Source organism: Sander vitreus, chromosome 2 (genome assembly GCF_031162955.1).
Source record: "Sander vitreus isolate 19-12246 chromosome 2, sanVit1, whole genome shotgun sequence".
NCBI lineage: Eukaryota > Metazoa > Chordata > Actinopteri > Perciformes > Percidae > Sander > Sander vitreus.
The window spans coordinates 31,915,907-31,935,237 of record NC_135856.1 but is presented as its reverse complement, the minus strand read 5'-3'; the positions used below and the strand labels follow the sequence as shown (position 1 = coordinate 31,935,237).

Below are 19,331 nucleotides of genomic sequence, written 5' to 3'. Positions count from 1 at the left end.
CCTGAGACTGGGGATGTGTCCCTGGAAACGCGTGTCCACATGCAAGACAGAATGCCCACAGCGAAAGCGGAAAGTAAGCGAGCGAGAGAGCCCAGTTGTTTACGACAGTGTGTTTCAAAGGTTGCCTCAGGGCCATAAGTATGTGCACGTATGAACTAATGACCAAGCGTTTCAATAACGGAGCGAAAGAATGAGCGAGAGGTGGGCGGGCGTGCCCGTGTGTCCGTCTGTGAGGTCACCCGGCAGTCTGAACTGACTCACGCATGATAAAAAAGGGTGTGTAAGTAATCAGCAGAACACACTTTAGCTATGAACCAAACTCAGCAATACAGAATTCTACCACTAACGGATCTGACTGATCCTGTCCTAGTTGATGGACTTTGCCCCACTGAAATAGCAGTTGAGGGATGTCATGTTTATACCAGAAATAAATACAACAAATTGTGAATAAACAAGCTGGCTTGACATACTGTAGCTACGACAATGGGCCAGGAAAAGCTCAAACAAAATGTCGAGCAAGACATGGCTCTGCATGCATGCATGCAAGCTCCCATGGACAAGTCAAGACAAACATGATGGGTTACACTGGGTTGTTAAGCTTGATTGGCGGAGGGCGATGATGATGATGATGATGATGATGATGATGATGATGGGAGGACTTTTAGTTTGAATGAGACATGGTTCCTGAGGAACCCATGAAGGATGGAAATAATGCGTGATCAAAAGCTGCGAGGAGCAACAGTGGGTGCAAATTACCTCCTCGGGAAGGCAGTATTGTAAGGTGCTTCAGTCGCTGGGTTTGACTCAAGTTTTAACTCCCAAAATCCAAGCTAAAAATCAAGCGCACCTCAAGACTCAAACCCGACTAAAAACCTACCAAGGAGGTATTTTTTTTCCCCCAGGAGGTTTGGTTTAGGTGATGCTGCCATCCAGCCAGTCCACACGGATGGGATGGGATGGGATGGGATGGGGGTGTGACCATGGAGATGACATGGGGGGGGACCATGGAGATGACATGGGATGAACTCGCTCGGATCAAGGGTTGAATCCAAGGGACTTTTCGATGGAAAATGTGCGTGGGTGAGTGGGAAACGGGCGTGGTTTGTTCCGTGTTACCTGCATGTTGGGGAGGGGGCGGGGCAGGGTGCCAGCACACGACCTCCGCTCCTCCTCCAGAGCTCGGCTCAGCATCTCAAACTGCCTCTCCTGCTCCCGCACCGAGGCCAGCAGGGAGGCCGTACTCGCACACTGCTCCATTCACACGCTGAGAGCAGAGCACAGGACAGCACAGGACAGGACAGGACAGGACAGGGCACGGTCAACACCAGAGACTAGGAGAGATTCAACCAACACCAGGATTTAAATCAGAGAACAGACATATACAGCGAGGCTGAATCACTGAATCGCTGAATCACCCAAGTACACAGACAGAGGAAGGCCCTGGCACCGTGCACATCAGGGAACGCACACACTGAAGTGCTAATGAAGTTGAAGCTTATATAGGTTAAAAAAGCAGCTGGAGCTGACGCAGGAAGGCAAAGCAAGGAGAAATAGATGAGGCAAGAGAGAACAGGGAAGATAAAGGAGCAGGTACAGAGAAAACGTGAGTACAGACAGAACAAGAGCAAGAAACACAGTGAGGCCGAACAGCAGGCACAAAGAAAGAGCGCACGACTTGTGAATTAACCGGCAAAAGTGATTATTCAGTTCAAATTCAAGGCGGGGCCAGCATCAGCAGAGCAGGGGTGGAGAGCAAACTAGCGTCACGTTCTCAGTGTGTTTCTTCACCTTCAGCTCAGCAGGGTTAAAAATAGAGAGAAAGTGAGATACATGACAAGAGACAATTACACCGTGTTTTCAGCAGCAGCGTGCGGAGCTCATTAGCACTTCTTCATTCCAAGGATGCAGAGAAAAGGAAGGAAGGAGAAGGGAGACGAGTGCAAGTGTGAGAGCATTCAGAGGTGTTACCAAGAGACGGCGTCGCACCATCAAGTTACACAAATCTGAAGATCCAGAGGGGTTTTAAATTGAGAGGGTGTGTTTTCCACTGTGGGGAAAAGGATGGCAGGCCTCACTTTCTTACTGTACTTACTGAACTGTGCAAGTTATAACACAGATGGCATTTCCGTTTGCATGCCATCTTATGATAATTGACTACAACAGCAGTCAATTAGATAGGACAACTTCTTTTATAGACTGCTATTATCTCTACGAACTGAAAGCAACACACCAGATGTATTATGCATTGTACTTCAGTCAGTGATCCGGACTAAATGAGTGTTACGGCAGCATCAATTAGCTCTCCTAGATAAAAGATGTTTACAAGCAGCCAAAACAAGGAGCTAGCAATGGTACAACTTTCTCGCTAAAGAAAGGGATGCTTAATAACTATATCTCTCATATATATCCATATATCTATATCTCTCTCATATATATATATATATATATATATATAATTAGGGTTGCACGATATTGACAAAATGTGATATTGCGATATTGATTATGAATATTGCGATATTGATATTAATTTAGATATTTTTAAATGTGTAAAATTACAAAAGTTATGGGAATAGATTCATAACAAATACAACACAAGGTTTATTTCAACTGACAGTCATATTGGACTGGTACAACATGAATAAATAAATAAATAAATAAGGACCATGTCTACAGAACAGGACATGTTGTACTGGTTGGACAGTATAAAATAAATAAACAAGACAAGAACAAGACAACTTTTCTTTACCTTCTCTGATTCGTTCCGTTTTGTTGTCTTTATCCATTTCTTCACTTACACTGTCACTCTGTTGAAATATGCACACACGTGGTACGCTCCATAGGGTTTGTCACGTAGTGGACCCGTGTGCTGACGTGAAGTGGCACGGTAACCACGGTAACTGGCCAATGAAATGATGATCATTACAGCGTTTCAAGCGGGCTCTAAATCAAACACAACTAAGCCACACAGCCAACGGACGGGACGCAGCGCTCCACAAAATAAACTAAATATTGCATACTTATCGCGACACTTTCGATGTAATATGGCGCAACGTGATTTCGCTATACGGATATTGAGTCGATATATCATGCACCCCTAATATATATTTTAACTTTTTCAACGATGAGTCTTATGGTTTGGGTAACTGTGCGTCTTTGCTAAAGAAATTGAATGTTCAGACACAACTTTAACTCCCAAGGCAAATTCTATCCGCTTTACAATTCAAACTATGGTAATCTCAGACAATAAACACAGCAATTTACATTCAAATTCAGACAAAATGATGTGCACTTCAACTGTGCTCAGCAACACATTTTCAAAAAGTTGGACGAACCCGTCTCAACCTGAACATTTACTTTCCTAACATGGTGGGTCTAACGATTATTCACATGTAAAGAGAGTGCTTGACACCACACATTTGGAGGGAACACAACACACTACAGCGTGCATTTCAAAATAAGCAGCTGGATCAGCTGACAAATACCAAACGATCCATTGTGCAGCGACAGAGAAAACTGCTAATACAGAATTAGGATACAAAACGGCAAAGGAAAGGAGGAGAACATTTGGAAAATTGACTTTTGGAGGATAATGCAGCTTCAACACATGCCACAGATAACTTAAGCCTAAATTACAGGAGGCCCGATAAGTGAACGTCACTCCAGTCCAAAAATAAGACAATGACAAAGTACCTTTCCTCAGACTTCCTGAGCAGGGACGCTAGTCAGGAAGGACTGAGGAATCTGGGAAAGATTACTTCAACAACAGGGCCTGTCTAGTAACGGGATGACATGAGCGTGGCTCATCTCCAAACCAGGGCAAAAACCATTTTCTACTTCAAAGTTCCCTGACTCATGCACTGTAGAGATCAAATCTGCTCTCCATCTGCACACACAGGACTGGCTGAGTGAACAAAGACTCCTGTATTAGGTTTGAGGGTGTACAAATGCCAGCGTGAGTGTGCACACACACACACACACACACACACACATCTGTGTGAGGGCGAGTGCTTGTGTATGTGGGTCAGAGACTAAATAAAAGGTGGCAAGAGTGCGTGGCTGACTTGAATAATCAAACGGAAGTTAATGCTGCCTGGTTTCTTTTCCCCCTGTGTGGTATAAAAACACATTTGTGAAGAGAAAAACACACACACACACGCACACACACACACACACACACACACACACACACACACACACACACACACACGGCCACTGTCATACATTCCTCAGTGAGACTTTGCGTGTCATATCCTGTCTCGGCTGTTGGAAGCTGTCCTAATAAGGGAGCCCTTCACTCTTTTTCATTGTGCTGCTGTCATCAATCTCTCAAACCAACATTTTCTTTCCTCCCCAGCCAAACACTTCAATCCTGAACTTTCTCTCCCTATGACCCAATCAGGGTGTCGGACCACAAACAGACTAAGTGCTTCTTTAGTGGATAATGCTCACAAATGAAGTTGCTATACGTAACCCCCTAAAGCCAAGAATGCGTTAGACCTTAAATTGAAACCTTGACTTCACTCAACAACAACAACAACAACAACAACAGATCTCTCCTGCGATCAAAACACAAAAAGAAAAGCAGGGAGCTAGACGTTGCAGTAGAGCTTAATCGATTAATTGATTAGTTGTCAACTATTCAATTCATCGCCAACTATGTTTGAAAAACCAATGAATCACTGAGTCATTTCTTTATGAAATAAAAAAAAGGAGTAAAAATTCTGATTGCAGGTTCTTAAAATGTTAATAGCTTTTAGTTGCGGACAAAACAAGACACTTGTGGACGTCGCCTTGCGTTTTGGGAAACACTGATCCACATTTTCTGACATTTTATAAACCAAACAACTAAAGTGGGAAAATAAAAATCGACAGATTAAAATAAACTGTGACAATAATCGTCCTATACGGCAGCAAGCTACAAATAAACCTTTTTGGTTTGAAGTACCGCACAGCCAAGTCAGATTAACTCACGTACCACTTCATCAAGTCCCAAATGTATCCAAATGTATAACACTATTCATTACATAAAAGTGGATATTGTTCATTTTCTCATACACTTGAACTGTCTGTATTAAATGGACTGTTTTTAGATAGCGCTTTTCTAGTCGAGTAACGACTACTCAAAGCGCTTTAACGTCACACAGGAACCATTCACACACACACACACACACACATTCATCAGTCCCTCCAGGATTTCGCGATGTCGCCGCGAATTTGGTGCGACTCGCAATTTTGACCAATCACCGCAACTTTTCCGCAAATTTGACCAATAACCTGAAGTTTCCCGCGACTTCAACCAATCACAGCAGTCCCACGCGCACTCTGAGAGCCAATGACCAAGCGGGAGTGAGAACGGGTTGATCATTTCCTCGTTAGTGATATGAAGACGAGACGTGTGCGTGACTCGAACAGCTCACATTTACCAACAAAACGTACAGCGAAAGACCGTGCAGAACATTTCAGACCGTCCTGCCAACCTGTAAACATTTTAACATCAATGTGGACTGTAAAGATTTAAAAGTCGCTGCCGTTTCAAAGACAAACTAAATCACCTGATTAACGCAACGTAATCACGACGTCTCCCGGGCATTTTTCACCGCAGAAAGCTGCTACCAGCCAGGCTAAAGCTAACATAGTTAGCCTAAAGAAACAAGGCGTCTGTCCCAACTAACGTTATACATTATAACACTAATCTACAACAGCAGTCTGTTTCTGATATAAGGTAATTTACACTGAACTAAGTGCTCTTGGATACACAGTTTGTTGAAGAGTGTGACATGCAGGCTCTGCATGCACAGCAAACCAACAATCATGATCAATTTTAATCAATTGATCAAACAACCAAAGCAGGCCCCGCTAGTCGACCACAACCTGAAGTTTAGAGGAAGCAACATGCATTATTAATATTCACTTTAGCCTGGATTGATATTATATGAATACAATGGTGTCATGTCAGTCAACCAGTGTATTTCTTCCTAATGTCCCTCTCCAAAATCTCTTCAGAAGAGTAATCACAGAGCTTACTTGCTTTGGTTTTTGTAAAGCATTAAAGTTCAACAAAGACTGGTTCACATAAGAACATTTCCTTTTTCATTTTTATTTTCTTTGTAGATGCACTCGCCTACAAAATCACCCCAGTAGTTGAGAATGATTTAGTATTTCTAAATAGGGCTATTTAGTCTTTTTTTCATATCGCAATATAGATCGCAGGGGAAAAAAATATCGCAATGTAAGTTTTTTTCCAATATCGTGCAGGCCTAACAATCATACAAAAGACACTGCAACCTTTATCGCAATTTTTTACAAAAGCTCCCGTGAAATCAGGCATTTTGGCCCAGAACAATCTAAAAAAAAAAAAAAGGCCACGAAATCTTGGAGGGACTGATTCATACACTGTGGCCGAGGCTGCCGTACAAGGTGCCACCTGCTCATCAGATAGACATTCACACACACTCGCACTCCGATGGCGCAGTGTCTTGGGGTTCAGTGTCCTGCCCTTCGGCATGGAAGTGCAGGGCCAGGGATCAAACCACCAACCTTCCAATCAGTAGGCGACAGCGCTTACCACCTGGGCCACATTCAGTTGGCTTGGTCAGCAATCATGTATCCATTACTTTTAGCCAAGTATTTAAACTGTTTATCCATCCATTATTTTTTTTTTTACTAGCGGTTTAAACTTCTATATTCGCGTTGAGGTACTTTACAGTTTTTCCAGATATCACAGCAGAAGTACCCTCTGAGGTGCAGTACCCCAGGTTGGGAATCACAGGCCAGAAGCAGCTGTCAAGTTTCACATTAGGAACCAAGATTTCAACTTGGCCATGAAGTACTGTACTGACACCATACATCAGATAAGACGGCATACCACAGCGTGGGTCGTTCTTTGTGGCTCTGTCAAAACGTCAACACTTCCTGAGGCATAGAGGAAGACGGTCTCTTGTGCCTCCATGCAACAGACAGACTCAAACAACCTCTACAGCTATGCGAGTCCCACCACACTAACATTCTTGTGGCAGGGAGTGGTTGCTTGTAAGAGAGTTTTGAATGGCTTTAGCCACTTAAAGCCTGGGCATTAGTCATTAATCAGTTGTAAGGCCATTAGCAGCGACGCTAAATTGTATCTGCTAATGGGGAAGACCGGGAATTACACTGCCAAGGCACTTACCATCCTGTGCCAACACACAACACAGTGGTACACACCTATTATCAGTGTCCACCACTCACTGAAAACGTTGTGAAGTACACGCTCACAGCCAGTTTGTTTGTCTATCACCCAGTGCCCACTGACTATTGTGACTGCAGTGTATTCCCTCATTACAATATGCCATCCTTGCTATTTCAGCCACACGTGCGCTGTTGTGGCTTGGCCAAGTGCTCCGCTGACTCAGCCTCATTTGAATGGTCACACAGAGATGTGGCCTCTGTGTGTGTGTGTGTGTGTGTTGTGCGTTAGCCTTGGCCCTCATCCAAATACTACCGCCTTTGCCATTCTGACTTAAAACCATGACGACGACCCCCTCGTGGCCTATAGTTAATGTGGTAGCTGCAGCGAGAGCGCACATGCACACACGCCCACCCACACTCACTCATACTCCACACTGAATTTTCAGGGACCTCTACAAGGCCAGCTGTCTAGTGAGGAAGGAAACACGCAGGATACTGTAACTTATTAAATGCAGCATTACAGTTGGGTAAAATAAAAGTCATGGCCTTGCTGAGTGAAGTGAACAATAAATGGGTGCCATCATGCCCACATTTCAAATGAATTTTTCCAAGACATGACACCACCTACCTCCAGTTTAGTTGAAATATTGAATCACGTAAGGGCTGCAGATGCAATTAATGATCATTTTCAGGTTTGAATATTTATCAATCTATCTGGGTGGCTAACCACCCTGGCTAAACATTTGTGTGTGTGTGTGTGTGTGTGTGTGTGTGTGTGTGTGTGGGGGGGGGGGGACCCTCAACCCTGTTTCCCTGAAGTTAGGGTAAAGCATTACTAATACCATCATATTATTAATATTGGTACTGACTAGGTCAAACATACTGTAAGACTAGGAAATATGGCTGAAATATATATCATGATTGTATGTATTTTTCCATATCCATACATTGGACATCACAATATGGCAAATGTAACCACTAGGGGTGTGCAAAAAAAAATCTGATTCATATTCAAAGCGCGATTCAAAGCTCTACCGATTCATACAATTCCAAAAATCGATTCATATATATATATATATATATATATATATATATATATATATATATATATATATATATATATATATATACACACACACACACAATTGTATTTATATATATAAAATTGTATGTCTACTGCAATCACATGGGAAAAGTAACTACATTTACATACAATGAATCGGGTTTTTTTTGTTTGTTTTTTTTAAATCGAAAAAAATCGATTTTGAATCAAATCGCGAGCCTAAAAATCGATATTGAATCATGACATTTTCTGAATCGTTTACCCCTAGAAGTTAGTTTAAAAAACAACTAAGAAAAATAATCAAACTGAGGCAGGTACATCGTCTTAGTCTTCAGTTCAACTTCTGTCAATAATGAGATGTGATCACAATCACAAAACACAACAAATCCGGTAATATTACATACATTTCAAAACACGTACAAATAAACATTCCTGGTCAATCGCTATATGAAAAATGGCAGCGCAAACTGAAGACCAACGTTCAGCAGTTGGTAAAGACTTAGCAGCGGTGACTTGCACTCAGAGTGGGACCACCACTTAACGAGCAAGCGGGTTAAATCGCTGCAGTGAGGACCATAAAAAGGCTAACTGACGCTCCACCATTCCAAGAAGTTAACCACCAGCACTGGGGGGAGAGCGCTGCGCGACAGTATCACTTCACAGCCGTTAAATCTGTGGACTTTGATTTCGCTCTGTGTATTTTATCTCGCATGTCCTCCCCTGCATTGAAAGCGAGCTGACATGCTCACAGTTCAAATAATAATAATACAGGCTGCAGGTGTAACCGTTGGACCTAGAGGGAGAGAGGGAGAGAGAGAGAGAGAGAGAGAGAGAGAGCAGACAGGGAGGGAGGGAGGGAGGAGCAAATATAAGAAAACCCCAGCTTCTGTGTATCAGAGGGACACACCCGTGCTTAGCTCTGAAAACCCGTCATTACACAGGCTCACAAATGATAGCCCTGGTTAAAACAACTGGCTAAGCAGCAAGACTTCAGCCCCCACAGACAAAATGGCTAGGAACAAATTCTGGGCACCAAACGAAATGTCCAACTTAAGATTTTTTTTTTTTTTTTTTTGCCCCTCCTTTTTTTTTTTACATCTTACAGAAGGGTCATTTCTGAGAATACAGCATGTCCAAACTTGCTCACAATCTTTTCCATCTCTGTTCCAGCTGGTCAAATACCTTTGGTGTGGGAGATCTGGGTTCAATTCCCACTGCGCTACATCAACCAATGTGTCCCTGAGCAAGACACCTTAACCCATAGCTGCTCCAGGAGGTGTGCGGACTCTGACATATATAGCAATTTTAACTCGCTTTGTCAGCTAAATGACATGTAATGTAAAATGTAATAAAAAAACTCACCGATCAGCTGACTGTACCAGCTCAAATCAACAAATCATTTCACAGTTACTTTGGACAAGCTATCAAGCATGCCTGGGGTTGGTCTGTATGTTGTTGTTGTTGTTGTTGTTGTTGTTGTTGTGTAACGTCACACACAGAAACTAAAGAAGACCACGACTGCTAACTGAAACTGAAAGTAGAAACTATTGCAGATTTAATCATGCAGGTTCCTGAGTAATCCAGCATCCGTTCACACCAAAGAACTGTAAATTGAGGTGTATCTGTGTAGCAAGCATCTACACAAGGGACTGAATATTGAAGCAACAAACACCTAACCACACCCACACATGCAGACCCACACAACAGGTTCTTGCTTTTCACGCTCGCTGCTCCACCACCACCTGAGCACTCGTCTCCATCCTCTACCTGGTAGACCACATCAAAAGACAGCTGCTGAAACAATAAACAGGGATTTTTTTTCCTTTCTTTTTTTTCTCCACAGTAGACTTTCAACACACAAAATTGAACAAAAGGCAAAGGCAATCTGACACAACAACAAAACACGCCATGCAAGCATAGTCACCTGAAAGCACCATACAGCCACACTGTCCGCAGAGAGTGGGCGTCTCAGGTAATAGGAAATTGTTAAGTAAGCCGAGACTGGACTTTGACTCCTAATTTACGGTCTGTGACGCTGAGGGCTGGCCGGTCACTTCCGTGTACTCTCACCTGTCCTGAATACCCCCCAGCTCGGGAGAAACTGGCGGAAAAGTCACATACAATCTTGCTGCTTCGGCGTTTAAAAAGAAAGAAACAGAAAAGACTCCACATGTAGCTAATGTTATGACGTTATACCAGCCAACCACAAACCACAACATTCAAATGTTAACGTTAGCTAGTTAACGTTACGTTAGCTGGATAATTTATATATGTTACGTTAGCTGTCTTGATATAAACCAGTTTTACGGCACGCACAAGTTTTGTTACATTTTTCCTCACTCTAGAGAACTTATTCAGCAAGTTTACAAATGGAATATACCAACGCTAGCTAAATTAGCATATGCTATGGTAGCTAGCCTGCTAACGCTGCGTTTACAACAGCCAAGTTCACCAAATGAAAGGTCACTCCTCTTTCCACCTACAACAAATCCCAACCAGCTGTACCGAGCACGAAACACCAAAGTACAGGCCATTACCTATTCTGGAGAATGTTAGGCTTGTTTTTCAAAGTCCATGAGTGTTTGCGAGGTGGATTCAGGCCTAGCCCAGCCTAGCCGAGTGCTGCTGCTGCTGCTGCTGCTGCTGCTGCGCTGACACGATCCAAAACCTCGATCCGCAGCTCGGGGAAGAAGTGAGTTGAGACGAGACAACAAAAACACCTCGGCGTGGTCGAACAAACGAACAAACAAACAAACGTACTACTGCACAAATAAACTGTCCACCCCAGGGTGACAGCACTCTTAAAGAAGAGGGAGAAAACACCCACCTATGCAATCGCCTATCTTCCTTGCCTTGGCTTGGCTTGGCTTGTTGTGTGTTCACTTGTCTCGGCTCTTCCTCTCCGCTGGGGGGAAGAGGTGGGGGGAGTAGCAGAGAAGGGAACAGCATGGAAGAGAATAGAGCAGAATAGCACGGGGGGGGGGCGATTTTGAAATAAAGGACAATATTAAGCTACTTTTTCACAAGTCACTAATTCATTTTGTCTGACAGCTATTGTTAATCACAGCACAGTGACATTTTTAAAGGTTAGTGTGGCTTTTGATTATTATTATTATTTTTTATTACTAATATTATCATTATTATTATTATTATTATTATTGTATAATAAAATAAAAATCGTAAAACTGTATTTACCTTTCTCTATCATAATGAGGGGAAACAAAGACTATTTGCAGATAAGCTTTCTCATTTCCCAGTTTATGATATATATAGGCCTAATTAATTAAGCCCATTCTCCTTCATACGCATTCAGTAGCCTATAGTCTCTTTTTCTTAGCATCCAGCTATTAGGAAGAAAATCTCACGTTATTTTTGTTTCGCACATGGAAATATCTTCTAAATGTAAAGATGCCACTTAGGATTAGAGTTCCGATATTGCCCTCATGTGGTCATGGTAGTGCTATTACAGAGCAGAATGCATTAGTTGTACTTAACAGTAAGCATATTTTTGGAAACAGCGCACTGCAAGTAGCCTACATATACTTAAGTACTTCCTTAGAAAAAAAATTTGCAGGTACATGTACTGTACCTAGTATTAGTATTTCCATTTGATGCTATTTTATGCTACGTGATACTACTAGTTACATCTAAAATATATGATCAGCTTTTAATATTTGGATGATTTGTTTGAGCCTATACCCAGCAGTATAGGTCTATATAAAGTAGCTAAAATAAGTAGGGCTGCAACTAAACATTATTTTCATGATCAATTCATCTGCCAGTTACGATGAATCGATTGGTCTATAAAATATCAGAAGCTAGTGAAAAATGTCCCTCACTATTTTCCAAAGGCCAAGGGGATGTCTTTGAATTGCTTGGTTTGTCTGACCAACAGTCCAACACCAAAACATAATGGGATTGGTAGCCAACCCATACATTTGAGAAACTGGACCCCAGCAATGCTGGGCATATTTGTTTGAAAAATGACTCAAACAATGAATCAATTATCAAAATAGTTTACTCTGGGAATGAAAATTGATAAACCCCTTTTGGGAAGAAGTTGTAGAACGCATAGGGAAAGGGCTAGGTTTCATTATACCTAAAACATAGAGGTTGTGCCCATTAGGGGACCAAGCAGAATTGTTAGAAGTTTCCAAATATGATTTTGCAGTAATAAAGGTTGGGGTTGTAATGGCCATCCGAGTGATCCTACGAGTGTGGAAAAATACCTCCCCCCCAGAATTTAAACAATGGCTGGAACTTATGTCAGAAATAGTATCATATGAACACATGCTGACCAGAATTAATAATGAAAATTAAGGATTTAAGAGGCCATGGGATCATTTTTTTGCCTATGGTATTGCTGGTATATTGTATTGATATGGTTGGTACTACTGTGGTTGCTGGATTCATTTTCCTATATATATATATATATATATATATATATATATATATATATATATATATATACACACATACAGTGGGTACGGAAAGTATTCAGACCCCTTTAAATTTTTCAGTCTTTGTTTCATTGCAGCCATTTGCTAAAATCAAAAAAGTTCATTTTATTTCTCAATGTACACTCAGCACCCCATCTTGACAGAAAAAAACAGAAATGTAGAAAGTTTTGCAAATTTATTAAAAAAGAAAAACTGAAATATCACATGGTTATAAGTATTCAGACCCTTTGCTGTGACACTCATATTTAACTCACATGCTGTCCATTTCTTCTGATCCTCCTTGAGATGGTTCTACTCCTTCATTGGAGTCCTGCTGTGTTTCATTAAACTGATTGGACTTGATTAGGAAAGGCACACACCTGTCTATATAAGACCGTACAGCTCACAGTGCATGTCAGAGCAAATGAGAATCATGAGGTCGAAGGAACTGCCCAAGGAGCTCAGAGATAGAATTGTGGCAAGGCACAGATCTGGCCAAGGTTACAAAAGAATTTCTGCAGCACTCAAGGTTCCTAAGAGCACAGTGGCCTCCATAATCCTTAAATGGAAGAAGTTTGGGACGACCAGAACTCTTCCTAGACCTGGCCGTCCAGCCAAACTGAGCAATCGTGGGAGAAGAGCCTTGGTGAGAGAGGTAAAGAAGAACCTAAAGATCACTGTGGCTGAGCTCCAGAGATGCAGTAGGGAGATGGGAGAAAGTTCCACAAAGTCAACTATCACTGCAGCCCTCCACCAGTCGGGGCTTTATGGCAGAGTGGCCCGACGGAAGCTTCTCCTCAGTGCAAGACATATGAAAGCCAGCATAGAGTTTGCCAAAAAACACATGGACTCCCAGACTGAGAAATAAGATTCTCTGGTCTGATGAGACCAAGATTGAACTTTCTGGCGTTAATTCTAAGCGGTATGTGTGGAGAAAACTGGGCACTGTTCATCACCTGCCCAATACAATCCCAACAGTGAAACATGGTGGTGGCAGCATCATGCTATGGGGGTGTTTTTCAGCTGCAGGGACAGGACGACTGGTTGCAATTGAAGGAAAGATGAATGCGGCCAAGTACAGAAATATCCTGGAAGAAAACCTCATCCAGAGTGCTCAGGACCTCAGACTGGGCCGAAGGTTCACCTTCCAACAAGACAATGACCCTAAGCACACAGCTAAAATAACAAAGGAGTGGCTTCGGAACAACTCCGTGACCATTCTTGACTGGCCCAGCCAGAGCCCTGACCTAAACCCAATTTGTTCACCATCCAACCTGACGCAACTGGAGAGGATCTGCAAGGAAGAATGGCAGAGGATCCCCAAATCCAGGTGTGAAAAACTTGTTGCATCATTCCCAAGAAGACTCATGGCTGTACTAGCTCAAAAGGGTACTTCTACTCAATACTGAGCAAAGGGTCTGAATACTTATGACCATGTGATATTTTTTTCTTTTTTAATAAATTTGCAAAAATTTCTACATTTCTGTTTTTGTTTTTTTTCTGTCAAGATGGGGTGCTGATGAGAAATAAAATGAACTTTTTTGATTTTAGCAAATGGCTGCAATGAAACGGTGAAAAACGTAAAGGGGTCTGAATACTTTCCGTACCCACTGTATTTTTTTTACTGTTATTACTTATTTTGATTCCAAGGGAATGTATGGGACTTAATACACATTATTGTACCACAACAATGCTGTCAGTTTTGTTCTGGTTGACACCCAAATATAAATAAAAACTCGAATTACAAGTGAATTTGAACTTGAATTTTTTTGAGCTCTTAAAAAAAAAAAAGAGCTCCACCTTGACCTGCTTTAATGTCAAATGGTTGCTTGATGATTCACGAATAATGACAATAACACTCAATAATAAACCAAAATATAATAATATATGAATAAAACATTGTATGAGCAATACTATGCCCACAGAAATGGGATAACGCGTACAGTGCAAGTTCCCTCTTAAAGAAAAAAATCTGAATGTGGGACTTTGACTTTTAATGCAGTATTAAGTTTGAACTGATGCTCTCATAATGAATCAATTATTTAGGAAATGTCAGTGTTTGCTAAGTAAAGTGTACGAAGGCCCTTGAAACAGATGTTGTCATACATACAAGAAACATCCTGTCAAGCTTACGTGCTCTAAAGTGTAACCCAGAAGTGAGAAGTATGCCGTACAGGGAAGTGTGATTCTGGACAGAACCACAAAACACGAGGGCTTATTTGGAAATAAACCACCTAAATTGTCCTATTTAGGCTGTAACATAGAGTGCAGTGCAACAGCAGCCAGGCGAGTACAGTACATACTCACACACCTTTTCTATTTTCCCTCTGCTGTTTGAACAACTATTGAAAATGTTTCTTTATGACATATTCAACCCAGGCTGGGCTGTTACTGGTGCTGCTTTGTGTTCTCCTCCTGGCTGGCATTATAGGCACTGGACTCCACTGTAAGAAAGGTACTTTTTTTTTTTTTCCTTTCTAAGAAAGCGAGATTTTCACCGCTAAACATCCATTAATTTACCAGCCTCAAGTCATCATCTGTTTAGATTTCCTGTGCAGTTAAATGAACACTGATGGTGGATCAGAAGAATTCTCACTGTGTGAATATACTGTCCCTTGCAGGCAGAATCAAAATGCAGACTCACAACAAGAGCTGGGCTGAAATGAGAAACCAAACTTTAGTTGAATTCAGTGAGTGTAAACTTTGGTTTCCATTGCACATCTGCATTTGTTTGCAATGAACATTTGCCACATTCACTTCCTGACTCGTCTACGATTGCAGATCACTTCTGTAAAGATGGATGCAGGTCATTCGGCGACAGCTTTTACTACATTTCGTCTGACAAAATGAGCTGGAATGGCAGCAGACAGGACTGCAGAGACAGAGGGGCAGATCTGGTCGTCGTAAACAAACGAAGAAGAGCAGGTAAAAGAAAACAAATTCAAGATTTTATTCCGTAACGTTGCTGTTTGACTGTAAAACATTCAGCGCAGGGTGTTTAGTTGGCTTATGTTAGAAAATGACGACTACCCTTTTTCTATTCTGTTAATATCAAACTGTTTGCATGGTAAAAAGACAAAATACTGTTTTGCGCTGCAGATGCCCTGCCTGACCAGAGATAACATCGACTTTGTATTATGACTTCATCTTAATCATAAAAAAAGCTGCTGTTGAAGGATTTCGTTAGCCACTTTCTGTACTTTGCTGTGAGTGCTGTAACTGACTCCTTGCTTGCGCAAGTAAAAATGAACCTTGAGAAGAACTTCAGTGATTCTGTCTATTCTTTGATGAATAATTATCGTAACAGCTTAGTACTGTAATAAGAACCCCATTTTAAGTTTAAGCTTTGTCGATTTCGGGTACTGTTGCAGGCATTCATCAATTCCTTTATGCGTATATTCTGGATTGGTCTGACTGACAAAGAAGAAGAGGGAACATGGAAATGGATAGATGGTTTCATTCTGAACAGCACAGGGTGAGACACTTTTTTTTTCTTCACTGCTATGCTACGGCTTTTTGTGGACTAATTGTGCATCATGTTCTGCAATAATTCCACATTTGGCTGTTTTTGAACAGGTTTTGGAAAGCAGGCGAGCCCAGTGGGAAGTATAAGGGAATGGAGGAGGACTGTGTTGAGACTCGTTTTCATTGAATAATTAGCAGTTGGAATGATGTTCAGTGTACCACCCAGCGAGACTGGATCTGTGAAAAACGGATCAACTTCTAACATCATTTGTCAATACACATAGTGGTGAGCGCCATCATTGTTTAAAGGACAGTTTTTCCTTGTACGTTATGTTTGTGTGTGTGGTGTCTCTTTGTAAAGTAGCAAACAAATACAGTCCAGTTGCCCTACCATTTTGCACATACAGTATATGTATGACACATCCCCAGACATCATACTGGTATACTCGTATTGAGAGAGTTCAAATTTCCAGACGAGGAAGCAACTTGAAGGAAGCCCTCAACAGTGAGTAAAGACTCTCCCACCTTTGGGAATGAATGAGGACCTGGATCTCAGGGTCTTTGTTTATCAGACAGAAACAGTTCTAACAGGTCATTGTGGGCTATGGGACAGTTAAAACAATTAGATTTCTTTTTGTGTGTGCCACAGGGAACAGGCTGGCAGACTGCTATAGGGCCAGAGAGCAGAGGCATGTTGCTGTTGCAGATGTAGATATCTGAATCTATGGCAATATAATCTATTAATTAATGGAGCTTTAGTCATTGATATTTCGGTGTTTGCTTTTTTACTGAGTAAACTATAGTTGATTCTACAATAAAGGGCCACACTGGAGAATGAGAATCACATCAAGGGCCAGATATTTTGAGTGTATTGCTGTTATGTCATCGAAAAAGACTGTTTCATGTCTCATATAGTCTTCTTGCTTACAGTTTGGGTGACAAAAATGTCATAGAGAATGCCAAAAACTTTGGAAAAAGTGTCAAAAATGCAGAAAAAAAAACAGCAAAAATGCAGAAAAAGTGACAAAAACTAGGCAGGCTGAAATGGATTGTGAACCTAAATTGATATCATGTATCATATATATATATATATATATATATATATACAGTCAGGTCCATAAATATTGGGACATCGACACAATTCTAATCTTTTTGGCTCTATACACCACCACAATGGAGTTGAAATGAAACGAACAAGATGTGCTTTAACTGCAGACTTTCAGCTTTAATTTGAGGGTATTTACATCCAAATCAGGTGAACGGTGTAGGAATTACAACAGTTTGTATATGTGCCTCCCACTTTTTAAGGGACCAAAAGTAATGGGACAGATTAACAATCATAAATCAAACTTTCACTTTTTAATACTTGGTTGCAAATCCTTTGCATTAAATTACAGCCTGAAGTCTGGAACGCATAGACATCACCAGACGCTGGGTTTCATCCCTGGTGATGCTCTGCCAGGCCTCTAATGCAACGGTCTTCAGTTCCTACTTGTTCTTGGGGCATTTTCCCTTCAGTTTTGTCTTCAGCAAGTGAAATGCATGCTCAATCGGATTCAGGTCAGGTGACTTGGCCATTGCATAACATTCCACTTCTTTCCCTTAAAAAACTCTTTGGTTGCTTTCGCAGTATGCTCGGTCATTGTCCATCTGCACTGTGAAGCGCCGTCCAATGAGTTCTGAAGCATTTGGCTGAATATGAGCAGATAATATTGCCCGAAACACTTCAGAATTCATCCTGCTGCTTTTGTCAGCAGTCACATCATCAATAAATACAAGAGAACCAGTTCCATTGGCAGCCATACATGCCCACCCCCATGACACTACCACCACCATACTTCACTGATGAGGTGGTATGCTTTGGATCATGAGCAGTTCCTTTCCTTCTCCATACTCTTCTCTTCCCATCACTCTGGTACAAGTTGATCTTTGTCTCATCTGTCCATAGGATGTTGTTCCAGAAATGTGAAGGCTTTTTTAGATGTTGTTTGGCAAACTCTAATCTGGCCTTCCTGTTTTTGAGGCTCACCAATGGTTTACATCTTGTAGTGAACCCTCTGTATTCACTCTGGTGAAGTCTTCTCTTGATTGTTGACTTTGACACACATACACCTACCTCCTGGAGAGTGTTCTTGATCTGGCCAACTGTTGTGAAGGGTGTTTTCTTCACCAGGGAAAGTATTCTTCGGTCATCCACCACAGTTGTTTTCCGTGGTCTTCCGGGTCTTTTGGTGTTGCTGAGCTCACCGGCGCGTTCTTTCTTTTTAAGAATGTTCCAAACGAACGAACGTTGATTTGGCCACACCTAATGTTTTTGCTATCTCTCTGATGGGTTTGTTTAGATTTTTCAGCCTAATGATGGCTTGCTTCACTGATAGTGACAGCTCTTTGGATCTCATATTGAGAGTTGACAGCAACAGATTCCAAATGCAAATAGCACACTTGAAATGAACTCTGGACCTTTTATCTGCTCCTTGTAAATGGGATAATGAGGGAATAACACACACCTGGCCATGGAACAGCTGAGCAGCCAATTGTCCCATTACTTTTGGTCCCTTAAAAAGTGGGAGGCACATATACAAACTGTTGTAATTCCTACACCGTTCACCTGATTTGGATGTAAATACCCTCAAATTAAAGCTGAAAGTCTGCAGTTAAAGCACATCTTGTTCGTTTCATTTCAACTCCATTGTGGTGGTGTATAGAGCCAAAAAGATTAGAATTGTGTCGATGTCCCAATATTTATGGACCTGACTGTATATCATATATTTTTAGCATGTCATGACCTGCAGAGGACAGCAGAGAGCTCCACACAGCCTGGAGGAAGGACTGAGATTATTACTTTTCACACAAACCTTTTTCTACATGAATGAGCCTACCAGTCCTGTATAAAGTAATTGAAAGCAATACTTGAGTACAACTACAAGTATCTTACCAGAAAATGACTTTGGTAGAAGTTAAAGTCACCTTTTAGAATATTACTTGAGTAAACATCTTAAAGTATCTGATATTTACTGTACTTAAGTATCAAAAGTAATTTTCTGATAATAAATGCACTAATTATTAGACGTAAAAGTAAAAATGAACTGTGATTATGACCTTTATTGTGGCTCGAGTTAAAGGCAGATAGACAGACAAACAGGCAGGGGCGCCTGGTTAGCTCACCTGATAGAGCACGCGCCCATACTGTATATAGAGGT

The 19,331-nt window shown here is 41.5% G+C and overlaps 2 protein-coding genes across 9 annotated transcripts in view; one reads left to right on the top strand and one right to left on the bottom strand.

The window, feature by feature from the left end:
- The window catches only part of ctnnd1 (catenin (cadherin-associated protein), delta 1), a 31,981-nt gene extending 20,821 nt beyond the window's left edge, over positions 1–11,160 (bottom strand). For 2 of the 8 annotated variants that reach the window (XM_078266316.1, XM_078266342.1), the window contains exons 1-2: positions 10,765–11,112; positions 1,117–1,331 (exon numbers count right to left, since the gene is read on the bottom strand). In XM_078266316.1, coding sequence (XP_078122442.1) covers positions 1,117–1,257 — 141 coding nt within the window. In that variant the 5' untranslated portion in view covers positions 1,258–1,331; positions 10,765–11,112. Of the gene's footprint in view, position 1; positions 152–1,116; positions 1,332–9,589; positions 9,698–10,151; positions 10,247–10,764 lie in introns of those variants that run through there. The other 6 variants (XM_078266333.1, XM_078266357.1, XM_078266349.1 and 3 more) reach the window with 6 other exon arrangements.
- Positions 11,161–14,925: 3,765 nt separating this feature from the next.
- On the top strand, positions 14,926–16,462 carry LOC144527943 (hepatic lectin-like; the record flags this gene model as incomplete). Its single annotated transcript, XM_078266305.1, has 6 exons — positions 14,926–14,952; positions 15,046–15,121; positions 15,288–15,356; positions 15,448–15,587; positions 16,038–16,141; positions 16,243–16,462. Coding segments are annotated over 6 exons (492 nt in total), but the record flags the coding sequence as incomplete, so codon positions are not given.
- Positions 16,463–19,331: the final 2,869 nt, after the last annotated feature.